The 16221-nt window shown below is 44.9% G+C and overlaps 1 protein-coding gene and 1 pseudogene across 5 annotated transcripts in view; one reads left to right on the top strand and one right to left on the bottom strand.

Annotated features, from left to right (window-relative positions):
- Window positions 1-1413: 1413 nt before the first annotated feature.
- Window positions 1414-10127, bottom strand: LOC146380895 (NACHT, LRR and PYD domains-containing protein 12-like; annotated as a pseudogene). Its single transcript, XR_014801381.1, has 9 exons — window positions 9782-10127; window positions 9242-9343; window positions 8521-8762; window positions 6628-8416; window positions 5356-5526; window positions 5078-5251; window positions 2391-2567; window positions 2039-2212; window positions 1414-1548 (listed from the first exon to the last, which is right to left on the bottom strand). The product of XR_014801381.1 is annotated as an NACHT, LRR and PYD domains-containing protein 12-like (transcript).
- A 2719-nt stretch (window positions 10128-12846) lies between these two features.
- sugct (succinyl-CoA:glutarate-CoA transferase) overlaps window positions 12847-16221 on the top strand; it is a 65510-nt gene continuing 62135 nt past the window's right edge. For 3 of the 4 annotated variants that reach the window (XM_084940314.1, XM_084940313.1, XM_084940311.1), the window contains exons 1-6: window positions 12847-13023; window positions 14323-14371; window positions 14453-14526; window positions 14603-14688; window positions 14894-14944; window positions 15010-15130. In XM_084940314.1, the coding sequence (XP_084796440.1) occupies window positions 12900-13023; window positions 14323-14371; window positions 14453-14526; window positions 14603-14688; window positions 14894-14944; window positions 15010-15130 (505 nt within the window). In that variant the 5' untranslated portion in view covers window positions 12847-12899. The remainder of the gene's footprint in view (window positions 13024-14322; window positions 14372-14452; window positions 14527-14602; window positions 14689-14893; window positions 14945-15009; window positions 15131-16221) is intronic. The other variant, XM_084940312.1, reaches the window with a different exon arrangement.

The following is a 16221-nucleotide window of genomic DNA, read 5'->3' as shown; positions in this document are numbered from 1 at the left end:
AATAGAAAACCATGAAGCAGATTTACCTGTTCTGGCTTTTTATAGCAGATAACCCTAAAATGATTCTGCAGTCGAACAAAAACTGAAGAAAACCACGAATCAACATCTGAACATTACCTGATGCTGCTGAAGTGAAGCAAAGTTACAGAGGTTTGATTAGAGACACAGCTGAGAGTTTGTAATTTGGTATAAATGAAAAAAGTATAAATTTCTTTGGTATCAAACAGCAGAAATGAGACTTTGTTTTAGGTCATTTAAAACAAAACAAACAAAACAAAAAAAACAAAAAACAGAGGCCAACAGCACTGAACACAACAGTAGACTGGTGCGTAATAACCAAGAGAATAATGCAGAAAACAGAGATTTGATGGGAAACTGTTCTTGAAGTACACTGAGAGAGAGAGAGAGAGATGTGCAGGAAGTGTGATTTTATTGTGGTGGAAGCAAAACAGCCAAAGTCAGAGGGAATCCATGACGATGTTTATGTGAAGCTTAGTTTGGATCTTCTTTTGTTGCTGGTTCAGTCAAATTTGGTTGGAGTGACGAAACCTGCAGCTTCAGAATCTGTGAGCTGTCGGCTGTATGCGCCGTTGGGTGAACGATTCACGCTTTGTGTTTACGTCTTCGTGTGGATTCTGTTTGTTTGCTCTCATTTACAGTTTTAGCTGTTTGGTGGTTGTTAAATGGTTTGTGAGCGTTAAACTGAAATTCTGGCATTTCTGGTAAAATACATTTATATTTAAATATCAATCTAGGATTTAATGAATCGATATTGTGTTATTCAAGCTAAAAGCGATTTTTTAAACCCACCCCCTAATTACAAGCACAAAACTCACAGAAGACAAAGTGACAATAATAATAACTTCATTTAAACAAAAAGAAGAATTTTTCTTTTTTTACAAAAACATGGAGCTCACAGCCAACACGACCGGGATGCTAATTAAACTCTAACAACGAGCAAACAGTAAACTAAATATTAAATATATAACTTGGCAGCCGACGAGTGTCTGTATCTGAAATTTCTCAGGGCTAAACCAGTGCAAACAGTAACAACATTTATTCCCTGATGAAAACAAGATGATAACAAAAACCAAACCAGGATGAAATGTACTGATACTTTTGTCAGTGTGTATAAAAATGAGATAATAATGCTGTGGAGAGATGAGGTCCAATCAGAACCAACCAAGCTGCCGAGAGACAAAAAGAGGGCAGGTATCTCTGTGCATCTTACTGGCTGTCAGCTGCATCCAGCTTTATCTCCTGCAAAGATCAACACAGACAACAGACATCACCATCATCTTTAGCTACATCAAGCTCTGGGATATACTGCATACATAATAATATACATGTAACACAGTGTTGCTGAAATCAGCAGTGACTCACTCCACTCTTAAGTCTGGAGTCTCCACAAGATCAGACAGCTGCTTCACATCTAAATCCTGCAGGTTGTTGTACTTCAGGTCCAGCTCTCTGAGATGAGAGGGGTTGGACTTCAGAGCTGAAGCCAGGGAAGTACAGCTGATGTGCGACAAGCTGCAGCTCCTTAAACTTTAAAAACATGCAAGTTTATTTATCAGCGTTTCAAACACCTGAAGCCAACATGCAGTTTCAAACAGTGAAAAAGACCTCTCATTAATACGGCCGACAACATGCTACTGCCTCTGAAACACCCTTATGTCAGCACTCATGCAGACTAATTCTGTCATGTCAGGAGAAAAGCTAGTGCTAGAGCACAGAGCCTACATACTTCATGCAGGACAACGTTATTATTTTCAGTTTGTCTACTTTAAGATAAAGCTGGAAGGCTATAAAAGTGTAAGGACATATTTATCTCTGAATATTTCAGTCAGTACAGTTTTTAAGGATAAAAATCACATGAGACAATCTTACAACTGTTACTCTGAGAAGTGTCTACGATTGGATGAAAATCACTGAAAACAACAGATTTTACAGTGAAGACTCAGTGGGGTCAGTGTAACAGTCATATCTGTAACTGTCACATATTCATTTCAGCAACAACTAAAATGTGATGTCTGACCTCAGTTTCTCTAGTGTACAGCAGGGATGCTCCAGAAACCCACACAGATGTTTAACTCCTGCATCCTGCACATTGTTGTTACTCAGCTCCAGATGTTTCAGATGGGAGGGGTTGGACGTCAGCGCTGATGCTAGATATGCACAGCTGATCTCTGACAAACCGCAGAGACTGAAACTGAAGGGATTCGAAAATATGAAGTGAATTAAAAAGGACAAACTGTCTGCTCCCCCAACCAAACTCTCTATATGTCATTAGTGTGGTCATCTGATTAATCTACTACCTTAGTTGATATTCAACCCACAGTCAACTTTCACTCACAATATTGTCGGACAGAAACATGACAGACTCTGACCTGAGTGTCTCCAGATTACAGTCTGGACTCTGCAGAAATCCACACAGCATCTTCACTCCTGAGTCCTGCAGGTTCATGTTATAGTTCAGGTCCAACTCTCTCAGATGGGAGGGGTTGGACTTCAGAGCTGAGACCAGATGGTCACAGCTGGTTTCTGATAAACTGCATGAATCTAATCTGAAAAAAAGAATAAAACACAACAGAAGTTATTTTACTTCCATGAAGCAAAAGCGTACACAGTGAACGTCTCTATGAGTGTTGCGAGTTTCACTTATACACTTCTTCCAATGTCATCCTGGGAAAAGATATGTGTGTGATGCTCTTACACTCACACATGAGTCTAACTGAGCTCTGGATAACAGAGAGCAGAGGAGCCACAACAAGGCCCGAGAGGACAGAGACAGAGGGACACATGCCTTCAGCTCACTGTAGAGAGTGCTGTATAACTTTAAAACAAAAAACTGGGATATACCTAAATGATCAACCTACAGATGACGCTGATAACCAAAAACATCCGTTAAAAACCAAACAAACAATTAACCAAAAATGGATTCTAGTAAAAAAAAACAAAAAAAACAACCTGCACAGATAAGTGCAGGTTGTTTAATCCTCCTTCAGTGTAAAGATGGATGAAAGTCCTAAATCACACTGTGAAGCCAGAGTGATACAGACGGAAGACAGCTGCAGGAAAAACAGGGGAAATAGGAAGGAAATCTGCCTCTGATAATATCCTTGGATTTCAAAATTTAAAAGCATTCATACGGGGTTAAGGAAGGATTCTGATACCGATTCTGAATAAAAATCCATCCATGACCCTCTACTCATGGGGTCTCCTCCTCTCTGCCTGAAAACAACCTCCAGGAGGCGTCCTAACCAGAGGCCCAGAGCGGTTGAATCTCTATACTCTATATATCTATATATGACTCTTTCGATACGAAGGAGCAGTTCTACTCTGAGATCCGTCTGGATGTCGAAGGCCCTCATCTCATGTTTAAGCTCAGCAACATTATGGTGAAATCTGGCCGGTTACATTCACGACCTTCCTCTTTCAGTTATTACCCAGATCTCATGACTACAGGTGAGGGTTGGAAAGTAAATGGACCGGGAAAATGAAGGCATCATCTTTCAGCTCTGCTCTTTTCACCACAAGAATCCAATATAACACCAGCATTATGACAGAACCATAATATTTGAAAAGAACAGAGGAGTTAAACTCCCACAATCCCTTCATGGTCAGGATGAATCTGCACTGAACACATCTAATCTAAGGTTTTGATGTGATGATATTTACACTCCCATCAAAGCCACTCGAATCACCAGAGTCCAAACATCACAATACTATGATAAAAACCCAAATGAGGAAGGTCTCTACTTGAGCTGCAGCTGTGGAATATTTAAGTAATCTTGATTTCTATCAATTATTCCGTTGATTCATGGAGTGACTGGATAAGAAATACGTGTTTCTCATTAATGAGCAAACATTCAAAGGAGAAAAAACAGGCCTTTCACGTTGGTTTCCATTCTGCAAAGTTTTTCTGTTGCTGAAAACAGACGTTATGATGGCATAGATGTTAATTAACCTTAATAATAATTAGGTGTCCTACCTAACATCCCTCAGGTTAGTGAATCAGAGTACTGGCCCATCTACATTTTTATTGGCTTGTTAAAAAGGATTTCCTTTTTTACTTTTAAATATTGATGCAATTTAATTAACACAATATTTTATATTAATAAAAAAAATAACATTTTCACGCGGTCTGTCCTTGAACCTCAGGTCCTCTATCAGAGGCCTGGGAGCTTGAGGGTCCTGCAGTATCTTAGCTGTTCCTAGGACTGCGCTCTTCTGGACAGAGATCTCCGCTGTTGTTCCCGGGATCTGCTGGAGCCACTCGCTGAGCTTGGGAGTCACTGCACTGGGACCACCGTCACCTTCACCCTCCACATCTTCTCGAGCTCTTCTCTGAGCCCTTGGTATTTCTCGAGCTTCTCGTCTTCCTTCTTCCTGATGTTGCTGTCAATGGGAACCGCTACATCGATCACTACGGCCGTCTTCTTCTGTTTGTCCACCACTATGTCCGGTTGGTTAGCCACCTGTCCATTTGTCCGTCTGTATCTGGAAGTCTCACAGGATCTTAGCTCGGTCACTTTTTATTCCCGTTGCTCATAAATATGTTTCTATTGCAGGTCTGTTTTTCCATGTTATTATATTATTATTATTATAAATAATTAACCCAGCCTGCCCCAGCCCCTACAGTTAGTCCTACAGTCGTACGTAAATATAGCTATTAAATCTTGTGTACTATGCTAGTGCTGTGAATTACAAGAAGAGAGGAAACCTAATGGTAGGGGACCAGGGGGTAACCCACCAACCACACACAACCCCACCTTCCACAATCACACCCCACAGAGGAGGCCTTAGCCCACCACAGCCCAGCGAGGTGGAAAAGCAGCCCCAGAGGACCCACCCAGGGATACCCAGGTGGAAACCACTGGGAGTTACTATTAGGTAACAGGCAAAATGTGCAACTGCAGTGAGGTGGGGTCATAGTAGAGGAGGTGGAACCAAGCCCACCAAAAACACGGCTGGGCCCCGTACATGCTAACTGTATAGAAGCCGGCTTGCATGGGGCATGCCAGCTCGAGCAGCTCAAGCCTCAACAAAAGCCACATGTGTTTCTCATACTGACCTCAGAGTCTGTAGTTTACAGTGAGGGCTTTCCAAATAAGCACACAGACCCTTGATATCGGAGTCCTGCTGGTCATTTCCACTCAGGTGCAGCTCTACCAGATGGGAGGGGTTAGTCTTTAAAGCAGAGGTCAAAGCAGCACAGCTCACCTCTGACAGCCTGCAGCCTTTAAGTCTGAATAAAAACATTAGAAACAAATAAATTTTAATCATATTCAAAAAGTAAACTGATATAAATGTTTATTTAATAAATATCACAGCTCAAATCAGTAAGCTGACCTCAGAATCCTAAGTTGACAGTTTGGACTCTTCAGTCCCGTGGACAGATTTGCACCTGAATCCTGCAGGTTGTTAAAGCTCATGTCCAGCTCTGTCAGGTGGGAGGGGTTGGACTTCAGAGCTGAGGCCACAACTTCACAGTGAGTCTCTGAGAGTTCACAAGAACTCAGTCTGTGAACAGAAAATAAAATGTGAGTTATAAAACAGATGTGAAGCATCCAAACAGAAAACAGAGTGATGTCATAATCTGATGAACATCTGTTTTGGAGGAACGCTGTCTCGTTTCACTGTGTACTGTAGCACTGAACATGGTTGAAATGAAAATAAAGCCACTTGACTTGAAAAATAGTATATTGAGAGCTCATCGAGAAGGAAACATCCGCATTAAAAGGACTTTATGATGCTGGAAGGTCTTTGAGACAAATAGGATTAAGGATTTAGTAAAACACGGCAGATATTCGATGATTGCGTGGGCTTCCATTTCTTCAAACTGTGTGGGCAATCTCTTCTGGACTGAAACTGAGTAGTCATGGGTTCATGTAATGAGACGATGACCCCAAGCATTCTTCAAGTCTGTACAAAGATTACCTGACCAAGAGAAAGCAATCTGGAGTATTGGAATTGATGTGATGGCCAAAGTACAGATTTGATTCCAACCGAACAGATCTGGAATTTAGTGGATTCAAAGATAGGTTACACAAAAGTTTCATCCAAAGCAAGTCTCTGGGATCAGCTAGAAACAATCTGGAACTCAACGAGAAAAGAGACGGTAAAGATGTTTGATTTCTGCTGCACCACATTTAGTAAACGTTTAACTTACATTATTATAACATAACTAAGATTCTAAGAAATCTTTATTCTTGATTCAAAAACTCAAATGTTGCAGGAAAAGCACAAACAGAATGGAAAAGTAAGATCTTGGCTCCGAGTGTGAAGTCATGCATTGTGTTGCATTGTGCAGGTTAGCTGGGCATGTTGTAAGGATGGTAAAAAGGAGATACCTCCCATGCGTTCATCACACTGCAGTGCATGGTGCTCATTACCCACTCCTGGCTGAATTACATCATGATGCCATCATAGAACAGAATTATCACATCAGGTGCAAGACAAAAATATCTAACTTCTGCTGCACAATTTCAAATTCTCTCCAAGTGACACTTCGCCATGTTGGTGCAGAGCCCACAATATGGTGGGAGAGGGAATACAATCTGCAAATATACTGGGTGTGTTTCTACACTAATCAATGATGTTAATGAGCACATCTGGACTCACCGAGCCTTTCTGCAGTTCCTCACAGCTGGAATCAGTCTGTGTCGTCCGTCCTCTGATGCGTTGTACTTCTTCAGGTCCAACTCATCCAGAACCTCCTCTGACATCTGCAGCATGAAAGCCAGAGCTGAGCACTCGATCTCAGAGAGTTCCTCTGATCTGTTCTCTGACTTCAGGAACTCTTGGATCTCCTGATGTACTGAGAGGTCGTTCATCTCCATCAGACAGTGGAAGATGTTGATGCTTCTGTCAGGAGAGATTTTATCACTGTTCATCTTCTTCAGACTCTTAATGACGCTCTGGATGGTTTCTGGACTGCTCTCTGTCTGACCCAGCAGACCTACTAAGAGTCTCTGGTTGGACTCCAGACAGAGGCCATGAAGGAAGCGAACAAACAGGTCCAGGTGGCCATTTTTACTCTGGAGGGATCTCAACATACTTTTTGACAGAAACTCATGAAGCGATGTGATGTCATTCCAGATATCCACAAAATCCCTCAGCACCTTTGTCTTCCTGTTGGTGAAACAGTGGAACATGTAGACAGCAGCCAGAAACTCCTGAATGCTCAGATGAACAAAGCAGTAGACTGGTTTCTGGAAGATCACACACTCTCTTTTGAAGATCTCTGTACAAACTCCTGAGTACACCGAGGCCTCTGTCACATCCAGACCACACTGCTCCAGGTCTTCTTGGTAGAACATGATGTTTCCTTTCTCCAGATGTTCAAACGCCAGCCTCCCCAGCTTCAGAAGAACTTCCCTGTCAGCCTCCATCAGCTCCTGTGGACTCGTCTCATGTCCCTCGTGGTACTTGTTCTTCTTCCTCTTTGTCTGAACCAGCAGGAAGTGTGAGTACATGTCAGTCAGGGTCTTGGGCAGCTCTCCTCTCTGCTCTGTAGTCAACATGTGCTCCAGAACTGTAGCAGTGATCCAGCAGAAGACTGGAATACTACACATGATGTGGAGGCTCCTGGATGTCTTCATGTGGGAGATGATTCTGCTGGACAGCTCTTCATCACTGAATCTCCTCCTGAAGTACTCCTCCTTCTGGGCGTCAGTGAAGCCTCGTACTTCTGTTAGCCTGTCAACACATGTAGGAGGGATCTGATTGGCTGCTGCAGGTCGGGAAGTTATCCAGACGAGAGCCGAGGGAAGCAGATTCCCCTGGATGAGGTTTGTCAGCAGCTGGCTGACTGATGACTTCTGTGTGACATCAGACAGCAGCTTCCTGTTGGTGAAATCCAATGAAAGTCTGCTTTCATCCAGGCCGTCAAAGATGAACAAAAGCTGAGAGACAGCCAGCTTCTCTGCTGTGACCTTCTGTAATGTTGGATGGAAAACATGGAGCAGCTCCAGAAGACTGTACTGCTCATCTCTGATCAGGTTCAGCTCCCTGAATGAAAGCAGAACCACCACACTGACATGTTGGTTCTCCAAGCCCTCTGCCCAGTCCAGAGTGAACTTCTGCACTGCGAAGGTTTTTCCAACACCAGCCACGCCGTTGGTCAGAACCACTCTGATGGGTCTCTGTTGGTCAGGTAAGGCTTTAAAGATGTTCTGGCACCTGATTGGAGCGTCATGGAGGGCGTCCATCTTGGAAGCTGTCTCCAGCTGCCTCACCTCATGTTGGGTATGAACCTCTTCACTCTGTCCCTCTGTGATGTAGAGCTCCGTGTAGATGGTGTTGAGGAGGGTTCTACTTCCTGTTTCATCACTTCCTTCAGTCACACGTTCACATCTCCTCCTCAGGCTGATCTTATGTTCATCTAAAACCTCCTGCAGACCAACATCTGCTGAAAGAAAGAAAAACAGAAAGAAAACTCTTCAATGTCTGAACAACAACAAGAAGTCCAGTTTTCAGAAATGAGTCCATCAGCAGACAGATGTTCAGTCTTACTTTGTACACAGCTGCTCTGACTGGCTGTCTGCAGTCCAGCTCTGGTTCTGGATCTTTCTCCACACTGGGGACAGGACGAGTCTCCTGATGAAGCAGACTGGTCCCAGTATGAGGAGATGCACTGTCTGCAGAACCAGTGTCCACAGCTGGTAGAGACTGGATCCTTCAGGACGTCCTGACACAAAGCACAGCAGGACGGCTGCTCCTCCTCACAAACACCACTCCTCTTCCTCTTCCTCCCTCTGTGAACACATTTCTTTATCACTAAAATCATTGACTGTCAGTGACAAACATGCAGATTTGATGACACTGTGCAGAAGCTCTGATGGTCACAGAGAAAAGTCAAAGTGGAGAAACTTGTGTTTGAAAAAGTGTTTTGTCTCAGGTAAACCAGGGCCATCACAGGTGACCCTGCACACCACCTGATTGACCTGGTCAGTGTCTCAGGTCAATCAGGTCTCACACCTCCAGACTCACTCCCTGCCCACCCACCAATATGCACCATGGGCCAAGTGACCCTCATCACTCAGGCTCTATTCAGTCCTTTCACTCCTCCAAGCCCTCTGGAATCTGTTTTCTAATTTGTGCCTTTCTGTTGTCTGGTTTCATTCTCCGCTCACACACAGACAGTTTAAAGGTCGCACTCACGGATCGTCGTGTAAATGATTCACTGAACAAGACTGACTCCATCAGTTCATCTACAGCAGAAACTGCTTCTTACTTTGAGTGTTCAGGATCACTGCTGAAACATGGAGGTTCTTCATGAGACCAGTGACTCCTCATGGACAGAGAGCATGTTACTGGAGACTGTGACCTCTGACCTCTGCAAACACACACACACACGTTTTCATTTGTATCGCTCTAACAACAGTCAAACGACCTCCTGCAGTAAAGTGAAAATAATAAAAACCTGATCTGCACTGTTTGTCCACATGAGTATTTTCCTACTGTTCTGGGTGACGCTACACAAGGAGGCCTCCCGATTTTCCCAGTCACAGCAAACACCACACACTCAGGCTTCACCTGTCACCTGAGGACCTTACCTGATTCTGGCTCCTGCAGCTGGTGAGTGAATACATATGAATACATACTGTTCGCCTGATGTGTGTCTGGTTTGGTGATATGTGTAAGTGTGCCTGACATTTCAAAGTAAAAGTATTTAGTAGTCAGTGTGAACAAACAGCTACACTAACAGGATCCATGTGACGTCATAGGTGAGCGTATCAGCTGTTACAGTCGTCATTACCCAGCGCACTCTTACTTTGGAGGCTCAGGGTCACTGTTGAAATACGGAGGCTTTTCTTGGGACCACCTGCTCCCCTCTGCTCCCTCCTCCTCTTCCTCCATCACCGTCTTCACTCTGAGAGGAGAGAGTAAAGTGATCCTAGGCTATCAGCTCTGCACCCACGGGTGTTGTGCCTGACTCGTCCCTCCACGGCCCACGGAATGATAATTATGTTGTAACAATGCGCGTAATTAAATTTCGCGCGTGTAGACCTCGACAGCCGCGAGCACAAAGAAGCCCTCGTGCACCCGCGAACGTCTGCTTTGCTTTCCACGCGCTGCTGCAGCGTCGCGCTCTCTGCTCGGAGAGAAATCCCGCTCGTGTAAATAAAGTTGGCAGTTTGGAGGCGGACCCCCATAGTCCTAATGTGATTGGTCACTTTGATGGACACTTCAGGTTCCTGCGTTAAATCGAGTTACACTGTTTTCAACGGCATTTATTTTAAACGTGAAAAATAAAGTTCGCTGAATGAATTATTGACAGTGATTGTTTGCTGTGCGGTGACCGCTGTCATTGGATTACTTAATGTTAATGATTCTACAGAGTCTGAAGCCGCACTGACGTGCGCGCGGCTGCCGAGTTCTGCGCGCGCCAAACTTAGTTGCGCACGTGAAATGATTTGCTCTGATTATTTTCTTGCTCGTGCATTTGTCATGACATATCAATCAAGTAGATACTCTTACAGGAGGTCAGTTTGGGGTCACCATCCAGCCTCTGCGTCGGATCCACATCCTCCTGATGAGTCCGGGGTCTGAACTGACCGCCAACAGGTCACGTGATCCGGCTTCCTCTTCTTCCTCTTTGGAATAAGGTCGATTATCGAGATGTGGGCGTGCTACTGCTCCCCACCGGTAAACAGAATAAATGCTGACAGTAACGGAGACGTTTCCATCCCGACGAGGACGCAGATCCGGCTAAAGTGGTTTTATTGATGCTTGTTTCTTGTCTCATTAATCGAAGGTTCATCTGAGAGACAAACTGATGTTTAGCTGAAACAGAAGCTTAGGGGCCATTTATTAATTAAAGTTTTTTATTATTTTGAACAATTAAGAAAACCATAACATAACAACCCAAAACAACAAAAAACCACACTCAGTGAAGAAAAATAAATAAATATATAAAGATAATATAAATTAAATAAATAAATAAATAGATAAACTGTTGCACACACAGTTAATTCTTAATTCATACTGTATCTCACGTTGTCTTCATGTTGTAGGCCCATATAAACAAAAAAAACTGTCCCATTGTTCTGTTAGAGGCTCTGTCTTACTGCTCAGTCTTCCCAGCATTTTCTCACATGCAGCATTTTCAGTCATTTCCCACTTTTTTAGGGTTGGAGTCTGAGGGTCTTTCCAAAGTGCTAAAATGAGACGAGCACACGTCACAATCCCAGTGTTTAACACTCTAAAGCCTGCTTTGTCTAACTTTGGCACCTCACCTCTGTCCCCCAATAGGCACAGTCTTGGTGATCTAGGTAATTTAAGTTTCACCCAACCCTCCATATATTTTAAAACATTTTCCCATATTGGGAAGACCAATGGACATTCCCATAAAGCATGTACTAATGTACCTTTTCCTTCTTGGCACTTCCAGCACAGGTCGTCTTTACTGATTCCCATTTGATGAAGTCTCGTTGGTGTATAATAGTACCTATTGAGAATTTTATATTGAATACATTTGCCTCTAGCTTCCCTAATGTAGAACCCATTTTCAGAAATAATTGAATCCCATGTTCCCTCATCGATGGAACAATCCAGATCTTTTTCCCAAGCCCTTTTAAGACTTTTACATCTGTTATTTTTAACCCAATGACATAAATGATACCATTTTGATGCCTTTGCAGTTAAGGGTGGAAGTACAAAGAAATTCTCTATGACATTTTTCTCCTGAGACAATTTTATTTTATCTTTCAGACAGTCTCTCATTTGTAAATATCGCCAAAAATGGCCGGGTCCTTCCGGGTCCAAATGCATACTCTGCTTTCTTATTATAAATTTCATGAAGATTAAACTTCAATTGGCATATTTTTCTGAAGTTACTCTCTACATAATTTTCTGCCGATTGTTTTTCCAAATGACTTATCTGTTTTACCAAAGTCTGTATTTTTTGTTTACTTTCTTTTGCCTTCTTTGAACTATATCCCAGACATTTGCCTCTAATAAAGGCCCTAAAGGCCTCTAATAAAAAAGACTTGGGTCCCGTAAAAGACTTGGGTTTAGTTTCCACCTGCCCCGATTATATTTCTCAACCTGTAAGTCTATATTTAGTTCTACTGGGGCATGATCTGATAATATGATCATACCTATATCACAGTTTACAACCAGATCAGCGCTCAAACTAGATATTTAAAAATAATCAATTCGGGAATAACTTTTATGAGAATGTGAGTAAAACTTATATTCCCTTTCTAAAGGATGTACTAGTCTCCAGATATCAACCAACCCGGCTTCCTCTTTAAAGATAGCTGCTGCGGATTTATATTTTGTACTAGGGCCTAGATTTGCACCACTCCTATCCAAATACTGATCCGGAACCTGATTAAAATCTCCTCCCAGCACAATCTGGCCCTCAAAATCACCTAATATCTTAATTAAAGTTGGGGTCTTCCCTATTTGGGGCATATATGTTACATAGTATTACTTTCGCACCATTTATAAGTACTTGGAGACCTATTACTCGTCCTTCAGTATCTTTAAACTCTCGCAATGGTACAAAGTTGATTTTCTTATTAATAAGTATTATAGCTCCACGGCTTTTCCTAGATACAGAGTTATGAAACACCTTCCCAACCCAATCTCCTTTCATTTTCTGGGCTTCTGTTTCATTTTCAAAATGCGTTTCTTGTAAAAATGCTATATCTGTACTACGGGACTTAAGATAGCTTAGGATTTTTTTCCTTTTAATTGGTGTACTACAACCATTGATATTCCACGTCACAATATTAGGGGCCATTCAAAGCCAAACATCCACGAACGGCTCTGAAACGAGTCCTAACAGCCGACATACATAAGACTGCGTCTGGGCTGAGTTTTACTTTGAAAGGCTCAGGCCGGAAGCATCGTTCGTGTAGCTTGATGCTAACAGGTGGACGATGTCGGCGTGTGTCGGGGTGCTGAAGCGCCGTCTCGGGGCTCGCTGTCCGGCTGGTATCGCGTCACCGCTGCAGCCGCTGAGATGCCCGGGGTGCGGGCGGTGGGAGTCCAGCACGCGGACAGGTACGGCCCTGCTGCTAAAGCTAGCCGGCTAATATTAGCCGAACCGGCCCCTTATCCGGTGACAGGACCGATCGGCTCATCGGTAACAAACAGCTGCTCACATGATCAAACCTTGCAGGCGTGCACACAGGTAAATGAGCCTGCATTCTCTGAAGCGTGTTACACTGAAAGGACTTCTGAACTTTGACCTGCTGTTGGTCAAAGTCTGCTCAGGTGTGAAGCTGACGCAGAGCAGCTCCACTTCCGGTGAGTCCAACAAACAGACCTCCCAGTCAGCGGGCTGGAAAAGCGGGAACGTTGGAATAATAAACACACAGAACGTTTTAAACGGTGATCCAAATATAATTAGGGTGTGTAATCATTTACAATAACGTAATTATGCTTTGAATACACTAACCAGCCACTTTATTAGGTACACTTTAGCTACTCATTTAGGCCAATATCTAATCAGCCAGTTGCAACGCAGCATTTCGGTGCATCATGATGAAGAGCAGATTTAGGGAACTTTGAGTGATTCAGAAACTGCTGCTCAGCTGAGATCTCCACACAGACATCCCTGAGCTCACAGAGGAAACATCCAGCAAGCAGCAGCTCTGGCAGGAAGTGACCTGCTGAGGTCAGAGGAGTGTCACTCCTGTGAGTACGAACAGGAAACTGAGGCTGCAGCTCACACAGACTCACAAACAGACAGCAGAAGATGGAGAAAGGTTTCCTGCTGTGCTCGGCTCAGAGTTTAAAGCCTGGATCCGTCCTGCCTGTGTCAGTGCTCAGCCTGCTGCTGCTGCTGTGATGCTGTGGAGGTCTGTCAGCACCACCTGAGCGTCAGTGCTGCTGCTGACCTCAGCTTTGGGATGTGGAGGATAATGATGTCATGGTGATGTCATGGTGATCTCATGTTAACGTGGACTAAAATCTAAGGAACGTTTTCACCCTGTTGCGTCTGTGACATGAGGAATTAAAGCAGCTCTGAACACGAACCAGAGAAGATGTGCAGGATGCAGAGGGGTCTACTCCTCCTGCTTTATACTTCTGCTGCTGGGTCTGAAATCCCAGCTGCTGTCAGGCTGATCTGTGCTTTCACTTCACACTCAGAGTGAGTCCGGCCCACAGGTGTGCCGCTCCTCCGGCCCGCAGGTGTGCCGCTCCTCCGGCCCGCAGGTGTGCCGCCTCTGGCCCACAGATATTTAACAAAGCTCAAACACAGAGTTTCAGCTGTTCTCATCTGAAGCAGGAACACTGTCTACCTGTCAGGAACACCAAAGCTGACTCTCCTCTTTGGGATTCTCGTCTGAATTTCAGGTGAAACCCTTCGGCCACTAGAGGGCGTCAGAGTCCTGGACTTGACCAGGTGAGTGTGAGCGCTGCAGTAACACTCTGAGTTGTTGGCAGTGTGGAGGGTCAGCACTAACGTGGATGTTCATGTTTGCAGAGTTCTGGCCGGGCCCTTCGCCTCCATGATCCTCGGAGACCTCGGAGCCCAGGTGATCAAAGTGGAGAGACCAGGTGAGCGCTGGGCCTCATTCCTGCCACGCTGTGAGCAAAGCATTGTGGGACAGTGTTTGTGCGTTTTGTCAAACAGGTGCGGGTGACGACACCAGAGCCTGGGGTCCTCCGTTTGTGGCGTCAGAGAGCGCCTACTTCCTCAGCGTCAACCGGAACAAGAAGGTTGGTGTGTGAGCGCCGAGTCGGCACAAACACATTCATTAGAAACAGTTTAAGCATCAGCAGGACTCTGACAGGGTTCAGTCTGCAAACTGGAAGGTGTTCAGCTGTAAACAGAGCAAACATGTCAAACGTCAGCCTCCCTCGCTCACCTGACGCCGATGCTTCATCCGTGTTTGGGATAATTTGGGATGAACTGTGATTTCAGAGCATCGCCGTGGACCTGAAACATCCCAGAGGAGCACAGATCGTCCAGCAGGTACGACACAGTGACCAGGTTTCTGTTTCTGCCTCAGCCTGTTCCACTCTCTGCTTGTGTGTCAGCTCGCAGGAGCGTGTGACGTGCTGCTGGAAAACTACGTGCCGGGGAAACTCCGTCAGATGGGTTTGGGATACGAGCAGCTGAGCGGACTCAACCCTCGGCTCGTCTACTGCTCCATAACAGGTAACAGTTTTTAACAGGCTTACATGTGTTTCAGGCCCCACCCCCGTGTTTCCAGGTGTGTCTGAGGAACCTTTAAAGGAGTGGAAAAATGGAGCTGATAGGCTCCACCCACTCAAGTCACATGATTCAAGGACTGTGGAACGTCCAGTATTGATGGATTTAGGAGCTGTGGAAACACACCTCCACCTCCTGCAGTTCTCCCTCTGAGCCACTAGATGGGGTCAGACTCCACAGTATGAACAGACTTCCTGCCGGAGCGCTCTGCTTCCTGTCTGCAGGCTGTGATGTTACAGCACAGGAGAGGTGGAGGTGTGCTCTGCAGAGAAGAGAAGCAAGACAGAGCAGAGGTGGTGAAGGTGGAGGAGTTTAAATACCTGCAGTCAACCAGCCACAGAGAGCAGGCAGGGTGGAGACGAGTGTGACAGAAGGACAGCTCAGAGTCAGAGAGGTGGAGGTAGTCTGAGCACGTGCAAAGGGGGGAGGGTGGAGGATGGAGCTGCTCAGAGGAAGTTCATTGATGTCTGCAAACAGGAATCTGTGTGTCACTCTTCCACAGGGTGACTCTTCCTCTCCACACGAGCACTAATAAGGTTCACTCCACTCCTCGGGTGGAGTAAAGAACTGTGACCCTGCAGGGTGGAGCGAGGATTTGGGCAGAGTGCCGTTAAAACCCGTCCGTCAGGAGAGCTGATGGAAAATGTGTTGAGAATAAACGAGCGACATAAACGATGAAAGAGTTTCATTCTCTCTGCTCCGCCTCCTTTCTTCTGTTTTCTTTCCATTTCCTGTTTGTGACCTTTGCCCTCATTCCTCTCTGTGTCGCTCTCACTGCTCCAGCCCCTCCCGTCCTTTATTGAGGAGAAATGAACTACATTACCCAGGAGGCCTCATTAAGCTGCAGCAGCTGGATGCAGTGGGCAGATTTACGGCCTGGTGTCATCCTGAGCTTTCGGAGCGACGTCCTGGACGTTTGTCCCGCAGAGCAAAGAGCAGCAGCAGGTTTAAGTTCTGGTGTCACTTCCACAGGAAGAACCGGTCCACAGAGTGTGGATCTTCCATGTGGTTCATCAGCTCGTTGACATTTAAACAGG

Source organism: Perissodus microlepis, chromosome 9, assembly GCF_051167445.1.
Source record: "Perissodus microlepis isolate ML-2025 ecotype Zambia chromosome 9, ASM5116744v1, whole genome shotgun sequence".
NCBI lineage: Eukaryota > Metazoa > Chordata > Actinopteri > Cichliformes > Cichlidae > Perissodus > Perissodus microlepis.
The sequence above is the reverse complement of the archived record's forward strand: the minus strand, read 5'-3'. Positions and strand labels throughout refer to the sequence as shown.